At 54.3% G+C, this 19,860-nt stretch overlaps 8 protein-coding genes across 8 annotated transcripts; 5 read left to right on the top strand and 3 right to left on the bottom strand.

The window, feature by feature from the left end:
• Positions 1 to 9: 9 nt before the first annotated feature.
• BGZ61DRAFT_475803 (uncharacterized protein) lies at positions 10 to 1,641 on the bottom strand (the record flags this gene model as incomplete). The annotated part of the gene is made up of 5 exons (XM_046248731.1): positions 10 to 623; positions 822 to 1,049; positions 1,166 to 1,228; positions 1,393 to 1,458; positions 1,512 to 1,641. 5 exons carry the CDS (start codon positions 1,639 to 1,641, stop codon positions 10 to 12), a joined length of 1,101 nt encoding a protein of 366 aa, XP_046106708.1.
• Positions 1,642 to 2,896: 1,255 nt separating this feature from the next.
• Positions 2,897 to 3,916, top strand: BGZ61DRAFT_475802 (uncharacterized protein; the record flags this gene model as incomplete). The annotated part of the gene is made up of 2 exons (XM_046248730.1): positions 2,897 to 3,585; positions 3,649 to 3,916. 2 exons carry the CDS (start codon positions 2,897 to 2,899, stop codon positions 3,914 to 3,916), a joined length of 957 nt encoding a protein of 318 aa, XP_046106707.1.
• Positions 3,917 to 4,049: 133 nt separating this feature from the next.
• Positions 4,050 to 4,675, top strand: BGZ61DRAFT_447548 (uncharacterized protein). The gene has a single exon (XM_046245364.1). It carries the CDS (start codon positions 4,068 to 4,070, stop codon positions 4,614 to 4,616), a length of 549 nt encoding a protein of 182 aa, XP_046106706.1. The 5' UTR covers positions 4,050 to 4,067; the 3' UTR covers positions 4,617 to 4,675.
• Positions 4,676 to 5,305: 630 nt separating this feature from the next.
• BGZ61DRAFT_447546 (uncharacterized protein) lies at positions 5,306 to 5,792 on the top strand. Its single transcript, XM_046245363.1, has one exon. The coding sequence runs from the start codon at positions 5,374 to 5,376 to the stop codon at positions 5,623 to 5,625; it is 252 nt and encodes an 83-aa protein (XP_046106705.1). The 5' UTR covers positions 5,306 to 5,373; the 3' UTR covers positions 5,626 to 5,792.
• Positions 5,793 to 6,008: 216 nt separating this feature from the next.
• Positions 6,009 to 7,211, top strand: BGZ61DRAFT_447545 (uncharacterized protein). The gene has a single exon (XM_046245362.1). The coding sequence runs from the start codon at positions 6,862 to 6,864 to the stop codon at positions 7,078 to 7,080; it is 219 nt and encodes a 72-aa protein (XP_046106704.1). The 5' UTR covers positions 6,009 to 6,861; the 3' UTR covers positions 7,081 to 7,211.
• Positions 7,212 to 10,294: 3,083 nt separating this feature from the next.
• BGZ61DRAFT_447544 (glycoside hydrolase) lies at positions 10,295 to 12,362 on the bottom strand. The gene has a single exon (XM_046245361.1). The coding sequence runs from the start codon at positions 12,209 to 12,211 to the stop codon at positions 10,412 to 10,414; it is 1,800 nt and encodes a 599-aa protein (XP_046106703.1). The 5' UTR covers positions 12,212 to 12,362; the 3' UTR covers positions 10,295 to 10,411.
• A 1,935-nt stretch (positions 12,363 to 14,297) lies between these two features.
• Positions 14,298 to 16,466, top strand: BGZ61DRAFT_447542. Its single transcript, XM_046245360.1, has one exon. It carries the CDS (start codon positions 14,632 to 14,634, stop codon positions 16,396 to 16,398), a length of 1,767 nt encoding a protein of 588 aa, XP_046106702.1. The 5' UTR covers positions 14,298 to 14,631; the 3' UTR covers positions 16,399 to 16,466.
• Positions 16,467 to 16,553: 87 nt separating this feature from the next.
• Positions 16,554 to 19,856, bottom strand: BGZ61DRAFT_386362 (uncharacterized protein; the record flags this gene model as incomplete). Its single annotated transcript, XM_046242743.1, has 2 exons — positions 16,554 to 19,561; positions 19,682 to 19,856. The coding sequence occupies 2 exons, from the start codon at positions 19,854 to 19,856 to the stop codon at positions 16,782 to 16,784; spliced, it is 2,955 nt and encodes a 984-aa protein (XP_046106701.1). The 3' UTR covers positions 16,554 to 16,781.
• Between the last annotated feature and the right edge of the window lie 4 nt (positions 19,857 to 19,860).

Raw genomic sequence — 19,860 nt, 5'->3', positions numbered from 1 at the left:
TCAAGCTCCTTAACCCCAAACGCTGGCGGGGGCACCGAGGCCAGAAGACTGGCCCCAAACGCCGTTGCCGCGGCCCCAACCACCGGGGGAGGCAAGAGGGGTGGTTGAGCGCTTTGAGGAGGAGGTCGTCGCGGGAGTGCCTGAAGGACGGGTTCCAATAGGGGCAACAGTATTGCCGGATTGGCCGGGCTTCGACCCAGGGGCGAGATCCCGGGGAGGAGATCCGCCAGTTGGGCTGGACGTGCTGGTACGGCTCTGATGTCCAACAGCGTTGTCGAAGACCTTGTTGGTCGGGCCCGAGGCCTGAGGGCTAGTCGTGCTCTGGGGACGAGAGGTAGGCTCAGCAGGAGGTGCATTGCCTTCGCTGGCAGAGCCGGGAGTACCAGCCTCGGCGGGAGGTGCACGACCGATGTTATCGAAGGTCATAGGGGAGTGACCGCGGATGCTGGAGGGGCCACTGGTGACGGGAGCACCAGGGCGAACAGCGCCGGTCTCATCGACGTAGCCGGACTTCTCGGCGAACGGACCTTCACCGTAGAGAGCGCTTCGCTGCCGGGCAATCAGCTCCCGGGTCTCCTCCTCAGACATGTGCTTGTTTCCGATGGAAATCTCAGTGAGGACAGCTACGTAGAAAATCTGTTAGCCCAAGTTCAACGGAAACAGAATGGATTACAGTTGTGCTGTTCAAAAGAAACGGTTTGAAAAGGAAAAAAAAACATGAGCGGCGTCCATCGACTTCTTCAGCCGCCCATGGCCAGAATTTTCTATTTGTGATCTTTTTTGCGATAGTAGGAAGTGCTATACAGTAGAGGGAGGCCTACTTCGCTGATATTGCTGCTCCGTGTGCAGGTTTCGAAGCTCTCGCTCCCGCTGAGCTGCCATCCTTCTCTTCGCCTGCATGACCTGCTCCGCCTCGTTGGAGCCTCGCGAGGGCTGGTGGCGTTGGTTGGCGTAGAAGTTCTGAAGGTTGGGACCCTGAGGACCGCGGGCATCGTCAAAGTTGTTCACCGAATGGGAGCGGGGACCAGAGCCGTGAGGTGTTCGTCCGTCTACGAAAAAGTTGAGGGTTAATCGTGGCGCTCATAACGCCCGCCAGTCCCAGTCTACTCACCGAGACCTGGGGGGAATCCTGGCAGGACCGTTGGGAATGAACCATAGAACTTACGTCGGCCACCCATTCCATAGCCCTTGCCTGATTTTTGCAAGTTCTCGTAAGCTCGATCAACCTCTGTAGAGCAATTATTCGTCAGCATTTATTGCGCCTCCAAATGGTGTCACCTGTAGCCATCTTCGCCACAGCCCGCTCTATCGAGTCGATGGGAGCATCGTTCCAGTCTGGCAAACGGCGGGATAGGGTTTTAATAGTCGCAGGTGATAGATTTGAGCACATACCATCGAACTGATAGGAAAAGGCGTAGTCATCCTGAGGCTGAGGGCCGCTGGCACCTGTTGAGGATACTGAATTAGTTGAGGAATCTCGGCCGGGGTCAGTTATTTAGGGCAAAGCGTACCAGCACGGACAGGAGTGGTCGAGCCGCTCTGATGTTGATGGTCCCAGTTGTTGCTGGTGTTGTTGCTTTGGTTGTTGCTCGGGGTGGACGAAGCCGACCACTGGGCTTGGGGGTTGTCGTAGTAGGACATGTTGTCTTGTGGGATTCCGATGCCGAGTGGAGGAAATCGGGAGGATGCAGCACGTAGCCGGCTTTTGAAATTACTGAAATCTGGCGTCGAAGGAAATCTATCAAGCACGGGGTCGGATTAGCTTGAGGAAACGCGACGAGTCGGGCGGCGACAGGATGCGACAGTCGGGAAGCAGCGTGATGCGACGAGGGGGTTCGAGGGAGATGGTGGAAAATTGCCGCCTAGGGCCGACATCAAGATGCGATGCGTCGACCATCTGAGACAGGGTCCATCGAGAACCACCAAAAACCCTCCGAGCCGCCGTCGCAACACGTTGACTAATCGCTCGGTTCCTTGCACGCCTGCACCACAGTATCGACTCACCCTGGTTGGAGGAGTGCTTCGTCGTCGACCGCTGTGTCGTTCCGGTAGAGCGCAAGGGATATGCCACGGGCCGCGCGAGTCGGGAAATGGCACACGCGAGGGTCTCGGGATTGCGGAGAAGGCGGGCTTAGAGCGCGGGATCACAAAAATCAACCACGAACCGGGAGTTGCAGTCGATGCGCGGGCCGCTTTCTGACAGACAGGAGGTCTGGGGAGAGAGGGAGACGGAGGGGGGAGGACGGAGGAGAGGGAAAGAAAAGAGAGAGAGAGGCGAAGTTGAGGAAGGTTGAATAGGTGTGATGGGGGGAAAAAATTCCAGGTGGGAAAGGAGAGAGGGAGAAGGAGCAGGCCAGTCAATCCATCAATCAAAGTGGAAGTCACGTCGTGGGGACGGGACCACTTTCAAGTGCAGGTGGGCGCCAGCCGGCAACTTGGTCGTCGAGTACAGGTGGCAGTGGCAGGCGCGGTTCGGTGCGGTGCGATGGACAGCCCGCCCAGTGAGCGAGGTAAGGTACCTGGGCTGATGTACTCTGTCTGTTCTAGGCAGGTCGGTACCTCGCCCCGGAAGCCGTTTCTTAGGCGGGTGCAACGCATTCTTTAGTGGGTGTGAATCGCTGTAGATTGACCCAGATGGGACCCAGATTGGGGGGACACCTCGCCCGGGCCGGGTCGAGGGAGGTACCCGACCCAACGGTACCTTCTTCCTCACAAGGCAAGCAACGCCGCCGTACAACAAAGTACTGGCCTACCACATTGCCTGACTCCCGTAGTCGGGCCCCCTCGTCCCTCAGGTGGTGCGGTAGGCACTCTGTACGAGTTATTGCTACTGCCTTATGTAAGGTATACGACGGAGAGATGAGATGAGATGAGACCTGGGGGATAGGCAGGCACGATGGCACTGGGGGCACCTTTCCCTCCCGGAGATGCCCTAGCAAGAGTCAACTGTGTCTCATCTGCGTGCACCGCACCTGTCTCTCAGTCCCATCACATCGTCAAGGCTGTACAGGTACAAGTCGCGCATCGAATTCCACCGAACAAACGACAATTTGTTCTGACCCCCTCAGGACCCTGGTCTGCTCGATGTCCGTCGAGCACAGGCGCCCCATTTGATTTGATAACCGGGCTAATGACGGACACTGAAATGACGATATGTGGGGGGTGTCGCGTCTTTCTTGGGCACTGGGCCAGGGTTGCCAGCGGACGGGTGGGTTGCCAGTGCAGCTCGGGCCTGGGAACACTGTGCGAATACATGGACACTGACACGAGACGCATGCTGTTTTTTTCAGCTGCAAACCAGCGAGCAACGGCGCCCGACATGCAGCACAGCAACATCGTGAGCAGGACACAAACCACCACGACGTTGCCAACGGCTGGCAGAGACATGCACGGCTGCGCCAATCCATCGCCGCATCGGGGCTTCTGCCATTCCCCTCCTAGGCCAACTCTGGGCCTGGCCCACGCCTCCATGTCCAATCGAATCCAGCCCAATCCGAGACTCGCATGTCACCGACTCGCCCCAGATGGGGAGTCCTGGGGTCGCTTCGGCCGAAGCCCGTCGTCCCGTCCCAGCTCGCGCCATCCGTTAGCGCCCTAGAGGCCTGCAACGCCTGTGAGATGCCCTGTGAGCCCCTTGACTGCCCCTAGAGTGCACCCTGGATGCCCGGATCTCCGCCTGCTCAGCGCTTGGCCCCAGTGGCCACAACGCCCAGATGCACCCGCCAAAGCCTTCCAGGCTGCCCAGGACCCCGAACGCCCTGGCACGACAAGCACGGCCCCCCGCCAAACCGTTCCATCCAGCCTGATTGTCTTGCCACCGGCAAACCCAACGACAAAACATCTCGGGCTTCGATCTTCGTTCTATGACGCCTTGTTTGGAAGTCCAACCAACCACGAAATCAAGCAACCGCATTGACTCGAAGGCATCCACAAGCGATGGAATCCGCAAGAGCACATGATCGCCACTGCGAAAGAAAAAGAAAAAAACACGTCCGGCGGTCAGGTTTGTCTCTAGGTACTTCGACGGCGTCAACTTGGGATTCAAGTTGGCCGTTAACACTGTCTAGATGCACTCGGACGTCATGTCCCACTCTTTCTTTTCTCATTACCGTCTCTCCCTCTCTCACTCCTCATCGTTCACTACAACATCGCCCGTTGTTACCAAACTCCAACTCATCTTGATGCTGTGGGGTCCCAAATTTCAGCATTCGCTGTTGTCGCTTCCTAGCGGCCCCCTTTTTCCCGGCACTGCGGGTTTGATTGTGCGTCTACTAGGGTGCTCCGTGATGTGGGCTAGGCTGATTCTCTTCGTCGGATCCCGTCCCGCAGGTCTCGTCTCGTCTCGTCTCGTCTCTTTTCTCGAATCCCGAATCCTCTCAGGTAGCCGCCTTGCTCGATGCCGAGCTCTCATGTCTCATCGCCATGCTGCTGATCTCTGCAGCCTCCATCACCATGTTGGAGATTATCCTGGCTCGCTGGCCAGTCGCAGTCCCTCAGCTCATGACAGTGCCAGCTCCGGGTCCAGCTCGTCCGTGGCTATCCTACAGCCACGAACACAATGGCCATACCGACCAGTCCCTATGCCTACTAGCTCTGGGCTCGTGAGGCTCCTCTAAATTGTCCAGTCGCATCGCGATACGACCCTGGGGCGTTCTCATAGATGATTACATTTAACATTAACACGTTCGTGATGGAGGCTCTCCATGCAATACGATGGGATAAGACGTGTCCAAGCAAGGGTTCTGTCTACCCATCATCGGATATGCACCTAACTTCATCCTCCAGTCCATCCGTGCTGGGGGCCACTCCCTGCAGCTAGGACCGTCCTATCTCCCCCACACGACAGTGGCGTGCAACAACTGGCACCCAAGGCGATGGATTCCCTTCGGAGTGGTATATTACACCGAAAAAAGACGTCTCCATCTTATCTCGGTCTCTGCTTCTGTAGAAGCAAGATCGACTGGCCGTCGCGGCTCATACGAGTCTGGCAAGGCTGTCGTTGCAATATGGATCTTACCAGCAGGAAGGCCGAATCTCATCCACGGGATGCCCCCAGCTGGAATCGGCATTATCGTCGTCATCCTTTGCTCTCCCGGCTCCAGTCTTACTCCCGCGCCAAGTACTTCGTACTTGTAAGAAACTCGGGACAGTGACTTCCCAGCCATCACACCTCAACGTCACACCCTCAGCGTCTGGTCATCAAACGTTGCCGGTTTGGGCCAGGATGGTTCGATGCTCGGCCATCCCCTACTACCGGGGATCCTAAGCCTGTCAGGTTGACCCTCAGCTATGATGCCAGTCTGCGGAACAGATCAATCCCGGAAATCGTGAACCGTCCATCTTTGGCATCTTTCCCCTTTGGACATTTTGTGGATGGATCGTGGCTATCACATAGCGCCTGCTGCAGCATTTATCTTCAGCAACCCGTTACGCAAGCCATCCCGCAGACGTTGTCTACACACAGTGCCAAAGCCTGCAGGGTGCCACCCTTTTTCCTCCGAGGCGCCAGAAGCGGCGTCTAAAATTCCGCTGCCAACATTATCACACCCGAGACTTCCCCGACATGCCCAGAAGTCTTCTCAGGGCGCGGCTCCATTTGTGCCACAGCTGGCCATCACCACCTGAAACCGCCTGCAGAGCTGTCAACTCGGGTCTCCGTGGCATTGTTGTCTCACCATTCTATCCTCCGCCCTTCCAAGCTGCCAAGCTATCGGACCACATTTACTTTGTACAAAGGAAGCAGATCGGGGGGACGGCGCCTCCACGATCCCTTATTCCGTTCCATGAACGCCATGCATTTAGGGTGAGCACGTGGTGGGACGGACTGCTTCAAACAACCCCGAGCTACTACAAGTAACCTTCAGTGAGCCGAGATCGCAATGTCCACTTTAGGTGGTCGCGGCGTCTGGTGCCATACTTGGCCTTAACAGGTCCTGTCCTCCTTCAAATGCTGACCAAGTCCCGAGCTAACAGTCCAGATGACAGGGATATCAATGGATGGGGGACGGGTGGTGGAGAGACGGGCCCGCCGAAGGACCCCCGTCGCCCCCACACCTCGAGTGACCCTAGGGACTTGCTTCTTCGGCCTTGCTTCGACGGTGCTTCGACCGGGCTTCGACCCTCGTCTCCATGAAGATTGATGCCATAGAATGAGAGGCTCACCGAGACTGCTCACATCTGAGTTGGATTCCATTCCCTCAAAGTCCGGGTATCTAACCCCCCGATTAGTGTCTAGCTGGCGCCAAGTATGGCAACACATATCGAGTCACGGAGCAGTGGAGTAAGTCATGGAGCAACCACCGCCCCCAGTCTCGTGGAGAGCTGAAGGTACTGTATCTACACCCGATGCTATCAAAGTACCGGACTCCAGGCATCCGAGCGAGTTTACCCGGCCGATAGTCCACAACGTGAGGTGACTTCTGGACGCCCCTTGGCCACGTCAACTCCCTCTCCACGTATCAATACTGTCAATATTGAAACTCAAAGGCCCGGCTAATCTACACCCCGGATTTCCCAAATGCCATCGTCATTGGCCTAGCTTGCACGCATACCTATCTCGTCACCACCATGAATATTGGTACCGAGGGCGTTTTGGTACGTTCCGGTTCCTTTTATTCACTCCCCTCGCCTTGCGACCCGCCACTCTTGGTACTGTCCGGTGGGCAATAATGCGGACATGGGGCCGGGGTATCGCCTAGCTTAGTCCCCGGATTGTGGGCGATGGTGATAAATCCTGCATCAGCGTGCTCTGTTCTACGTCACGGGCCTTTTTCCAGTTCCCAAAGAGTGCATCGATGATAGGCAGGCAAGGGAATTGTGGCAATGCTTGATACTGTGTGACTTAGATGACTACTCGACTGGATGCCTAAACCACTGCGGCGTACATGGCCACGTTGGGTGGCTTGTATGTCACTTACCGCTCGGGATAAACGGGCTATGCTAATCACGTTGTGTCTCAAGTCGCTTCCCTCCAAAGGTGGTTATGTTTTAATGTATTTTCTTGGTCGCAGTGCTAGTCCACGTCCAAATTCGTTTGCTTCTACTACAACTCCAGGTGCAAGCTTTGTTCCGCCCATGTGACAGCTCCTCATCCACAGTCAGCCGCAGTCCGCCACAGCCTGATCGGAAACACGGAATTGATTGGGCGAGATGCGCAACAAGTTCCTCGTTCTTGATTGATCGCTCAGCTCAGCCTCGAATCCAGGACGAATCAGACTATTCACCGTCGATTTCTTCATCATTTCCACTTACCACATCTCGGTTAATTGACCCTGCCGTAGTTTGCCGATGCCATTATGTGAATTCCACAGCGTTTCCCGATATTGGCAACGAGCCGCCATTGCCATAGCATCAAGGACCTATCAGGCTCAGTTCCACAGTCAACTTGCAGAAGCAATGTTCTCGCTCGCGCAACCGCACATCCGTCTCCGTTACAATTCCACAGGCTACTTGAACCCAAGCTGACCATGTCGACGACAAAACAGGACACTTTGTTGGCGGAGCCTGAGAGAGGCACAACCTCACGAGCTGATGTGTCTGGAGACAAAAACTGGGCAGCTTCTGGAATTGTAGGCTTCCTTCCGTGATCGAATCGTGACAAACCCTCGTACAGTGATTGCTAACATAACTCGATACTCTCTTGACCAGTAGGGTGAAAGTGAAGCTTCCCAACAGATAGGTTCAGAGGCAAGAAGGTTTCCAGTCATCACTCCCGGCACCAAGCAAACAAAACCTGGACAGTCATAGTAGCAATGAATTGTATATCGTAGTCTAGTTCCCATGATCTATGCCGTTCATAAGTTCTAGGCACATCTTAGCATTCCAACAAGCCGCTTAATGGCTCTAGGGTACGGGCTTCCTCTCCCCAACATGATACCATCGTTAGCTTTTTCATCGCCGGTCGTAAGCATGCTCTCGCCGAATGAGCAGGCCTTCAACTTTGAGTTCCCGTAAAGATTGATGGCAGGCTCGCCAATAATACTACCAATAATGTTAACGCAAAAGTTGATGCCGATAATGTCTTTAACCAGCCTCGCTACGCCTATCGGACGCCTTAGGGACACGGTTCTCGAGGCCACCTAGCCGCCTTGTCAATATCTCTAGCAGAGCTCAACTCACACAGACTCTCGCGCGAGCCCCATGGGCTTATTATACGAACCACCACTGAAGTCGAGGCATGTATTTTTTACTGAAAATCTTCCAAGATAGCAAACGCTCGATCGTGGCGATTCAAGTCGACGACAATACGCCGGTAAAGACAGGCCACTATAACTGTCGGATCAGGCCATCAGGGTTGCTGCATGGCCAGCGAAGAGAACGTATTTATCAGGTTACCCGCTACGCTTCAGGAACTCAGGAGCAGTGGGATCAATTCATTCCTTGAACGGTTGTTCGCCTGCTGTTGTAAACGTTCCCGTCCTATCTCATCTCTTCATGCATGTATTTCTGAGCCCTGGGGACTACCTGGGATCATTGGCGGTAGATTTCTCCCTCAGAACCTCCGCAGCAAGACCTCGGAGAAAGCCTCGTGCCCAGTGTCTTCAATCCACCTATTGATTATGGTTTCCCCATCACCGAAGGGGTCAACTGGCTATCGACGACAGCGCATTACTGGTATCGTTCTGATAACTACCGTATCCGTCATTTCTTAGACTATCGCACAATTAGTGTTCAAGGTGGGAAAGTTATTGGGCATACTAGCGGTCTTGAAATCTATCATTGTGCTTGGAGCTCCTCTTGACGGGTTTTCAATCAATCCCCCACGATGTCGTGCGAGTGCTAGGATACAAGAAAGGCACGATCTCTAGGCAATTCTAACACATGAGCACCGTTTTCTCATAGTTGAAGACGTCGAGGCTGGAAATATAAACCCAGAGTTTTTAATAGAATCCGCGATCTACAAAGAGTATAAAGTTTATCGTAGTTAGTCCCTGTTCGAGAAACTTCATCTTAAGTCGCGAAAACACGTAGTCCTTGCTACTTTACAGAATTGGAGTGGCATGTGCTGTTCATGGAAGTGTGTACAAGACCAAACTCGAAGAATTAAGATTAACATATCAAGTCGGATGTTCATGGACTGTTCTATAGTTCCCAGGCTTTCTAAATTAGTACATAAATGTCAAGTTTGCCCAGGGTAGAGTCTCAATCACTTGGATCAGTTATAGATTCCAAGTCTAGCCCACAGGGTAGATGCACGATGAGAGTATTTCATGTCAATACTTCTTGCACTATCCCCAAGAGACGGTACCGGACCGTCCCTTCCATATTTCGGGATGGAAGATCTTAAAGAAGCCACACTTCCGGGTCACTAAGGGAAGGGATTAGCAAAGAAGTAAATAATCCCCCAAAAATTCACTTCCGGATCGGCTAGTGAAAACGGATTACAAAGAAGGGAGGACTATGGGAACTCCCTTTCCTATTCATTGGGCGAAGAAAGTAACAAGATCGTCTCCGGACGATCACTTTCTCTCGGAAAAATCCGTCTTCCTTATCAACAGGTTATAATTCCACGTGTCTCACCTTACTTCTTGGGGTACTTGTCCTTGCCGTCGGCCGTCTTGGAGGCCTGCTCAGCGGTGAAATTCTGGAAATCAGTACCGGCTCTGCAGCCGCAGGACAGGCACGCAATGGAAACGAGAGGGCTCAGAGGCTTCCCAGCGCAACGAGGGTTGGCGCAGCCCCAACCGTTGCCAGAAGTGGAAGGCATCTTGGTTGATGATTCTGGCGATGGTAGATTTCGTAAGTTGATTAGTAGGTTTGGGGAGTTTGTGGAGGTTTCTGGCGAGATGCGGAGATGCGAGAGTTGTAAGGAAGAAAGAAAGACGGATTCCTTGGCGATGAGCCAGAGATGTCTAGTCCAAAGTCTCTGAGAGAACCCAGAACACTTTGTCAGTGATAGCGAGATCATTGATGCAGTATTTTGAAAACTATGATCCTGTACTATCATTAGGGCACACCAACTTATGTTCACAATCTTAAGCCCGGTATGGAATTCTTACAGAATATGACATAATATGGGTTCGCGAGAGAGAACTCAGAGCGAGGCACAGTTGAATAAAACCACGATACAGCTGTGTTAGTGGCAAGAACAGTATTAGACATACGTACGAACAGAGCTCGTCAGTAAAGACGTTACTATCCAACCCGAGAGCGAACTAGAACTGTCACCGAACCACAGAGTAACAACACCCATAGATTCATACTTCCTCCACATCTCGCGTGGTTAAGAATTCCACAAGTCAATTTCAAAGACAGACTTCTTGAATACGTCACTTAAGAACCGATGGCTCATAAATCATCATTCTCAACTTGTTGGGGTATTAATGTGTATGTAGAGAGAAAGTTTGTACAAAAAGCAATGCCCATCCTGGATTTAAACCGACATATTCCTGTTATACCTGATATTCCCTGCCTAGAGCATGCGCCGCAAAGGATGTGCCTCAGTGTTAAAGACATACTCGTCCAAGCTAACCAAGTTTGGCTCACTGAAGATGAGATAAAAGTACTTGAGCGTCTCGCCCATCCAGAACGACTCCATCGAGTCCACCTGACGGGCAGTCTCTCCCTCAACAGTGACATCCCACACGGCCGTGTTGGCCAGTTCAGTCTTGGTGGTCTCCTCAATGGCCTGGAACATTTCCCATGCTGACGCAAGGAGATCTTTACGACCTGTCACGCGGTAGAGAATGAAGACACTCTCAATGGCCTCGGGCCGCAGGATGTACCGCCGATCCGGGACTTCAGTGAAGCCCTTGGGGAGGTGTTTCTCTGCAATGATGGAGTCAGCCTGCGCCGTCTTGCCCTCTTCGCCGTTGACGCGTTCGAGGACCTGTTGCTTCCAGCGGTTGTCGTCCCATTGGCACTGCTCCCGGGATTCGCAGGGGGTCATGTAAAAGGTCTCGGGCATTATTCCATGCGGGAACGCCTTGTAGGTGTAAATGCAACCGTCGGTGAGCTTGTTCGCGATGGTGACATCGCCAGGACGAGCGAACAGCTTTCCACCTATTGCCAGCGTGCCGCCCAGGAAGCACACGAGATGCTGTCCCTGAGGTTCGAGCGTGACGGCCGTGTTCCCATCTCTCATTTCCGTGTGCACCTGTCCAGAGATGAGAATGTCCTCATTCGTGGGCGTCATCGGGCGGAACAGGGTGTGTTTCATCGCCACGTCCATTGCCTTCTCGTACATGGTCTGGTAGACGGGCAGCTGGCCGCCGAGCAGGGCCGCCATCTTTGGCAGATACTCATAGGCTGAATCGGCCATGGCCCCGAGAGTAAAAGTCGAACCATGGTTGAAAATCATCTGCTTAGCATCTACAACGAGCGGCCACATGCCCGGCAACTCGGAAGAATCCTGTTGCTCCGCCATGGCATCTGTGATGCGCTGGATGGCGTCAAACCACTTCGGGTTTCCGGTCAGCTGGGACAGGCGAGTGAACTCCATGGACAAGCTGCCAATCTCGGCCAGGAGCACGCCGGAGCTCGCATTCTGCTCTGCGTGGTTGGCGGCCCCGTGGATATCCCAGCGGGTGACGGGCATGCGGTTGGGCGTGTCGAAGGCTTTGTAGAGCATTTCGCCCACCTCGGCAGCCTTGTGCAACAGGCGGGTGTCGCCGCTGAGATCAAAGGCGGCGAGGAAAGCACCCAGGTAGCGGATGTTGGTTTCGAAGACGTTGATCTCAGTCATGTCGGTTTTAGTGAAGTCAATCGCATCAATCGCATTCACGGCCTGGGCGAAGTCGGTCTGCAAATCCATAATCCAGAGGGTGTCGAGCGCGTCAACGAGAGTAGCGGCCCAGCCGCCAAAAGTGTTGCGACTGCCGCCTGAGACGGGCATGAGTTCGTCGGACATCCAAGCGCGCTCCTTGTAGGACTTCCATCCTCTGAGAAACGACTCCTTGACTGCATTCTGACGCTGCTCGCGGGTCTTGCGCGCCGAGCTTGACTCGTAGCCGAATTTGGTCTGGATCTTGGGGAAGGCCTGGGGAATGCCAGTCGGCAGCATCTGAACCGGCCCACTTGGCTGGTTAAAGGCACCGACAGTCCTCCAGAAATACGTGTCGTCGCCACTTTGGCGCCAGGCCGATGAGTGGATAGGGCGGTTGCCATGATGCTCCAAGACGACGGTGTCGGGGCGACTGCTAATCCAGAAGTAGCAAAGCATCAGCGACATCAAGCCGCCGACCCAAAGAACGGTTCTATTGCGGGAGAACATGGTGGCTTGTCCAAAAGGAACGACGAGACATCCGAGGAGGCCGATGGGCGGATGGTGGAGGAGGGATAAGCAGAGCTGAAGGGAGAGAAATGAGCATCAATCAATCAATCAATCGCTTACTTAGGTACTCTGTCTGTCCTGGAGACCAGAGGACCAGAGGACCAGAGGCTGTTGGAGCCTGGACCTGCAGGATCGACCCCCTTAGCTGTGAAACTGCCCCCCCTGCACCCGCCCGCTGTTAGGCTTACTTGATCAGCCTTAATCACCTCAACATCGCCCTATGAGATGCTCCACATGCACTCCCTAAAGCCCCCAATCACCCCCTACAAGCCACCATCATCATCATGATCCAATGCGCCCCCAAGAATAAGCTGGAGGACACCTCCACCAAAATACACAGGTACCTCCTCTGCAACTCCATCACCCACAAGACATGGCTTCACCATTGCACGTACTAGGACACGCTGGCTGACTCAATTTTACCCGTAGCGTTGTCCGTTGGTAAACTCATAATAAACTTACATTGCATTGCCCAACCCCTTGACCAGGCAGTGTCTCCGCGTTCCTGTAAGCTGTGTGTCTCACCTTTTTGTGAATCTGTCATTCCTTGCACCCGTGAAATCCGCCACTGGCCCACCTCATAGCCACTTTTTCTCGCATGGCATTGAACATCATTCCGCTTGTCACACAGTCGTCCAGTACCCCGCTGCAGTTTAAGCCGTCTATTGCTACCTCAACGGCCCAGGCCAGAATGTCGTTCCATGCTAGGAGGACATTGTAAACTCGGTTTGCGGTGGCTGAGGTTATGGGCATCTCTCCAACCGCATATCCCCGGCGATGAGAGACGAATTAGGAAAAGGGAGCCTCGGGATTTGTTCCTGGAAGCTCCACGAATGAGACCCGGCGTAGTTCAAGCTGTCGTCATTCTGCGTCAACCCTGGTGCCGATTTTTCAAGCAGTGGCGCAGGCATCAATCTCTTGGGGAAATACTGTCAAGGTGGAACAGCTCAAGCAAAGATGGCATATATTAAAAGGTGTTTTCTTATCATGGTAGCCCTTTCTGCTATCGCAACTATTGATGTGGCTCCGACGACACAGCTTTGATGGCAATATCTGAAGCCACCTTCGAGGTCATTGGTTTCAAATCCGAGCAGACACCCCCCGACGCTGATCCCAAAATCGCCATCTGGAATTACTAGATACACACCAGGACAATACTGGGGAACTCATACTCAAACCACGATATATGAAGCACCACCTACATATGTCCCAAAGCCACCGCAAACACATCCTAGATATATCATTCAGAATTTGTTGATCTATAACTGCAAAGATAGTTTTGACAAGACGGTAGCTTGAAAGGGGGTTATTAAAATACTATTGAATACTAATCAATATCACGAGCGAAGAACAACCAGCAGCACCCCACGCCGCATCCCAGAGGTTGTACTATATAGGACAACCTAAATCCGGGCTCTTGGAAAGAGAAGTCTGGATATGATTCCTCCTTGTACCCGGACTCTCTCTTCTATTAGTTCTCATGATTTTGTTTTTCCGATTCTTCTTTGAGAATTGGTGTGCAAGTAATACAATCTATTTTCCCCATCAAACCGACCTCAGTCCGTGATAGAAACGCAACCTATACTGCGTTGAAAAGAGGCTCCAACACAAGTTTGATCTCCTTTATTCAATTGTTATGAGTGGTTAGCTTAGACCTTTCAAACGGTCAAGAAGTACCCACTGTGGTCAATTCGTCGATGTGTGAGGTTTCAAAGTCCTCTCCCGCTGGGTCATTTTGTCCCTGACCAACCATGAAATATGCACTATTGAGGGGAGTAGCGCAGTTTCTAGATGGCCGTGGCTGTCCATTGCTCAGGCTATTGAAGTGAACCCATGTTAATAGTAACTGGGGTGCCGCTGTTTGCAAAGATAGGGGGCCAGGTTGGAAATCAAAAGGCGGGACCTTTGTTATACGCGGATTGACACATTAGACCAGGCTGGTTACGAGGGAGAGGGGCTGTTTCTAAGCCACAGTCAGCCCATCCACACCAGGCTCGCCATTGGAGAATCAGCAGCGTCCCAGTATGCAATAATCACAGGCACGCATGAATGGATTAGTATGTCTCTGCCTCGTCGTATCAACGGTACGCGTGGCCTAAAAGGATTGCCCGTATTCGCGACGGCGATAAGACAGCAGAGACGCGGGCGAGCGCTAGACCGTTGCGTCATTAGGGACACGGCCCGGCCACAGCCCCCCGGAAACCAGCCCAGGCCGCCCTACCAACCCGCCAAACGCACTAACCAGCCCTCGCTGAACTTGACGTCAGTTGACTTCCGCCCTTCACCACCACGCTCCAACAGCCGCGACCACCACCCATGCGACGCATCGCCAAATGCCATAGCCTCGCCCTCTGCCCGCGATGCAGCCCTCCCCGCAGGATCCTGGGCACGTGGATTGGTATCAAGAGGAGGATCTCGAACTGAATTCCTTTGACGGCATGGACGACGGCGACGACGACGACAGCAACGAGGAGGAGGAGGAGACCGACGACGACGACTCCAGCGGCCTCCTGCTCGACGACCCGGATCTGCCGCTGACCATGACGCCCAGCGGCCAGCACACCACGCCCACGCCCCGATGGCTCACCGGCCGCAGCCGCGGATGGCTGCTGCCGTCGTCGTTCTCGCAATCGCGCATCTGGCAGTGGGCAACGTCGTCGCCGCTCGTCAAGGCGCTCGCGACCCGGCTGCGGACGCTCCTCCGGCCACGCCTCAGCTGGCGCTACATCGCCTTCGCCGTCGTGTGCCTCTACATCGCCTACTGCTTCCTCACCTGGCAGCCCTTCTTCTCGTCAGCGCTGCCGGCGTACACCGGCCCGCACGCTGTGGGCGCCATCGACGTCGAGGTGCCGCTGCACAAGGCGGTGCGCATCTCCGACACGCTGCTGCGGGACTCGCGCGGGCCGGCCTTCGAGGTCGAGACGGTGCTCTTCACCCTCTACTATCCCACCGCGAAGGCCGCCCGCTCCAAGAAGGCCCGCCATCCGTGGGTCCCGCGCCCGCTGAGCCTGACGGCCGAGGGATACGCCCGCATTGCCCACGTCGACAACTTCGTCGTCCGGCCCATCTTCACCTTTGCGCTGTGGCTGCTCGTCGGTAGTGTCGGCATCCCGGCAAAGGTCGACGTGCCGTTGCTCGGGGCCAACGGCGACGACGCCGAAGACGCCGACAAGTTCCCCGTCATGATCTTCTCCCACGGCATGGCCAGCTCCCGGACAGACTACACGCACTTCCTCGGCCAGATCGCCAGCCGCGGATACGTCGTCGCCGCCATCGAGCACCGGGACGGCAGCTGTCCCGGATCCATCGTCAAGATCAAGAACAAGAAGGACCGGCGAGTCGTCCTCCTCCGCGAGAGCGATCTCGAGGCCGACCCTCCCTTGACCACGGCCAAATTAAAGGAAGAGCAGCTCGCCTTCCGTGAAGCCGAAATCACCGGGACCATCCGCGTGCTGCAGGGCATCAACGAAGGTCGTGGCTTCGACGATGTCTTCAAACTCAACTCGCGATCTGAAGGCCACGCCCTCGCCGCCTGGGCCGAACGCCTCGACTTCAACCACCTCACCATCAGCGGTCACTCGTACGGCGCAACCGGCGCGCTTCAGGCCCTCAAGACGGCCAACACAACGGGCAACCCCGCCATTGGCGGCATCATCCTGGACCCGGGCAAGGAGAGCGGCCCGCTCAACGCCGAAATCTCAGTGCCGATCCTCGTCGTACACTCCTCGTCGTGGTCCAGCCAGCACAGCATCTTCTTCGGCCGTCCGCACTTCGACACGGTGCGAGACCTCGTGCGCGGCGTCGCCGACCGCATCGGTGCCTCGTGGTTCCTCACCAGTCTGGGCACCGCCCACCCGAGCATCACCGACGCGCCGTTGCTGCAGCCGCTGCTGCTGGGCTGGGCCACGTCGACTACGATGCCTGTGCGCGAGGCCTTGGATGAGTACGTCAAGGTGTCGCTCGATTTCTTCAACTACCTAGAGAGAGGCGAGGCGACGGGGGTGCTGCGAGAGGAGACGACACATGAGAAATACGGCAAGTGGGTGAATGACGACAGGAAGAAGAGCTTCCCAGAGGACATGGCAAAACACTGGGAGGTTCATGTAAGTCCTCAACATTCGAGGTGATTAGTTAGCCGGCGTTTAGGATTTCCTGTATCAGTATTAGAATTGCAATGTACAATTCCTTTCTTCAAGAGGTGGTGCCAGTCCTCAGTGAACCTTGCCCTCGCATCCTCGTAGCCCACTACTTCACCGTCTCTGGAGGCTCCAATATATCACAACAGCTGCGTTAATTGTGTATGTGTCTGTTGCAAACTTCTATCTGGTCTGTCTAATTCTGGATCCTGCAGCGACGTCCCTGTGCCTCCGATTCCCTTGACCCGCCGTAAGGTATATACAACATGAGAACTCGGTGGCTACTCTAATATAGAAGCCACGCATTAAACATTCCATGTCGACAGGCTCGACACGATCCTCCAATAACACTATTCCTCTCACACCAACAAGAATCATATAAATGCCGCTGGGGAACTCCCCATTCTCACACCGGTGACACTGCCTGGTGTCCTATTGCGCCGGCTGTTTAGAAACATGTCCACCATCATCTTACTTCCCATTCCTTCCGTGTCAAGCCCCAAGCGACCCGGTTCGCTGTCTTCTTGGTTGTCGCTGTATCTATCAATTCGTCTCCGAGTCCGAGGTGTTGAGTGGCTGGTACTCCAACCAGATCTCTGCACCGGTGATTCTCGTTCAATTGCGCCAGTCATACCTGGGCTTGACTGAGCTGGCGATCCGTGCCACCCGGTGCCACGCAGCCGTGTGCGACGTTTTTGAATTGACTCACCATGAGAGGGAGTAAGAGGGCTAACGGTATTAAACGATAGCACGCGAGGTGTCTCTGGTAATTTATCGGGATTGTTGGTTTCAGAGTTATCCTTCGCCATCAGGAGCGAAGGACCAGGTCGGGTGTGTTTTCGAGGGGGAATTGGAGGACATCTACCCTCCCTGTCTGGAAATTCGGCAGTCCTAGGAGCTTCATTCTCGTCGGAAGGTAGCGTACCTCTGGCAGAATTGCTATGTGGTATTATGGCATCTGAGTTTGAACGAGCGTTTCCCTCCATAGGACTCAATGGGCTCCGAGCACTTGGTTCATTGGATTCCTGCCTCGTGGATCTGAGAGCTTCTTGGGGTGAGTCAATCTCTGCTCTTTCTCTGATATGCCCTAATTTTGAAAGCATATCCGATACTTCTCCCTCGGCTTGGGTCTTTGATGGTGTGATCGGAGCTTCTAACTTTGAAACGTTTGCACTGAGCCAAGTCTTCCACTCCACTGAGCTGGCAGTTGATACATCTCGTTGATGTTGAAGGAGGGTAGGCTTGTAGGTGGGCACGTCAACAAAGATTGTCGCATCCCCATGATTCTGGGATGCAGGTGCCGCAGGCAGGTTCTTGAGTGCTGGCTTGACATCATCCGTCAAGCAAGAATAAACGCTTTCTGCATATGCCATTCGAGGGTCTCCGTCGGACCCTGCACTGCTGGTCCGGCGTGTGGGAAGGCTGATGGCAGACAGAGACTTGAGATATTTCGACCCAGCCAATTCTGGCTGCTCTTGTTCTTCGGAACCTATCATACTCTCTCGCAAAGCGCGACGGTACGGGCTTGCTGTGCGAAATAGATGGCAGGTTGGACTGGCAAAGAAAGCCGAACTCCTATGTGTGAGTGTGGTTGGCGGCTCGAGCTGCACGGCCACAACGCGTCTCTGTGGTGAAGCCGGTTCGTCTTTGTCCACGGTCGCTTGAGACTCAGAAGCTGTGACTGCCGGTGTTGCTATCAACCCTTTTGAAGAATTTGCATTTTCGCAGTTGGAGGTGTTCATCGTCGTTGGGTCGCCCCCTTGAGTCCCGAAGACATCGTCATCGGCTTGTACACTCCTGATGGTGGATGTCCTCCATCCTTCTCCCGAGTTAATTCGATCCTTAAGTGCCTCTTCTTGCCGTTTGATATCTTGCATTCTCTTCATGAGCGCAGAGTACACACGCTCGCTGTCAATTCCCTGTCCCGGCGAGGTCTCCTGTCCTTTACCCCCCTCTCCGTGTTCGTCTGCGGCTCGGGAAAGGGTTGAAACATGAGCGCAATTTTCTTTGATAATGGACAGACGCTGACGTTCCCAATCGCACACACTCGAGGCAGTGTTGGTGATAGAGTTTGACCAGCTGGTGACCCGAGACTTGTCGTCAGGAATCTCGTGCTCGCCACTGTCGATGCTCTCGACACTGCCTTTTCGAGACCTCATCTCTTGATGTGAAGGAACGGCGTGTAGCGATGGAACATGTGAAGGCACTCGAAACATTGATGCTTCATGGTGAGTCAGGTCATCTTCTAGGCGTAAGCAGCTCTCGCCGTCAGATTCGCAGAGGTCCGGGTCATTGCCTTCAGTCCCGTTGCCTGCTGCGCTTTTCGGCCTGGAAAACAACCCTTTCAGCTTGGTCTTCAGCGTCTTGGACACCTTTCGGGCAGTTTTTCGAAGTCCAGGCTGCTTGGATATGGACAGGCTATTGGTGGAGAATGTCGACGACAAGGCAGTGCTGTTGTTGCTGCTATTGCGTAGAGATTTGCGGAATCCCAGAGAACTTTCGCTTCGCTTATTCCTCGACCTAAAGAGCATCGATGGTTGAGATCTCAATCTTGATTGTCCTTCCACCTGCTCCCGGAATTTCTCTCGGGCCAATTGAACAGCAAGATCATTCTCAGCGCGGCTAGTTGAGCGAGAGGCTCCAACAAAACGACGGCTCTTTAGGACGCTCAGTGAGGTTGAGGGCCTAGGTGGGTGATCCCTTGGGATAGGATCATTCTCCTTCTGTATGGGTGTGGAGCCGGAATTGGCAAGCTGTGGGTTGACTTTCTCGGGAGTCCCATTGTTGAAGTGATACCCTGAAGTGAGCGGGTTGAAAGTAGAGAACATGGATTTTGACTTGCGCAACCTTCGGAATGACGAAGGTACCGAGTCAGTGTCATCTTCTGGAGCATAGCATTGGTCCGGCGCTTGAAGAGAATCTAGGTAACGTCTTGTCAGAGCGTGAGGGTCGGGTTTTCTCCTAGAGTATGACATCGTTGAGGCGGGTCTATTATCCACATTACCAAGGACATGGAGGCTCGAGTTGTCAACATCAGATGTTCCTGGGTTCTCAGTCGCCCTTGACGCCAGGGCTCTTCGCGGGCGTGCAGTTGGTCCAGCGAAACGTACACTCTGCTGTCGTCTGACTCCGGAAGCACTCACTGAGCCATCTCCTCTGCTCCTCGTGCTATCGTTCCGTTCTAAACCTTGTCCTGTCGAACTGCATGCCCCATCACTTCTATCAAGGTAGAAACTGGCTGGGTCTCTAGGAATAGAAGCCATCTCGTGAGAACGCCTGCTTTGGGCTCGGTGATAGGAGAGCACAGCCGCAATGTGTGCGTCTCGTTCCGCAGCGACTGGATCGATGACTTCCAGGAGGTGAACAGAGCTTCGGACAATGGAGTTGGTCGATTTGCTGCGACTCAGTGGGCGGCGTTGCTTGTTTCGAGAACTGTTGCGACGGAGCATCTCC

This window comes from Ilyonectria robusta (genome assembly GCF_021365365.1).
Source record: "Ilyonectria robusta strain PMI_751 chromosome Unknown BGZ61scaffold_6, whole genome shotgun sequence".
NCBI classification, from domain to species: Eukaryota; Fungi; Ascomycota; class Sordariomycetes; order Hypocreales; family Nectriaceae; genus Ilyonectria; species Ilyonectria robusta.
The sequence above is the reverse complement of the archived record's forward strand: the minus strand, read 5'-3'. Positions and strand labels throughout refer to the sequence as shown.

Coding starts and splice junctions, on each gene's coding strand:
- BGZ61DRAFT_447542 (XM_046245360.1), top strand. CDS start 14,632: ATGCAGCCCTCCCCGCAGGATCCTGGGCACGTGGATTGGTATCAAGAG.
- BGZ61DRAFT_447544 (XM_046245361.1), bottom strand. CDS start 12,211: ATGTTCTCCCGCAATAGAACCGTTCTTTGGGTCGGCGGCTTGATGTCG.
- BGZ61DRAFT_447545 (XM_046245362.1), top strand. CDS start 6,862: ATGCCTAAACCACTGCGGCGTACATGGCCACGTTGGGTGGCTTGTATG.
- BGZ61DRAFT_447548 (XM_046245364.1), top strand. CDS start 4,068: ATGCACTCGGACGTCATGTCCCACTCTTTCTTTTCTCATTACCGTCTC.
- BGZ61DRAFT_447546 (XM_046245363.1), top strand. CDS start 5,374: ATGGATCGTGGCTATCACATAGCGCCTGCTGCAGCATTTATCTTCAGC.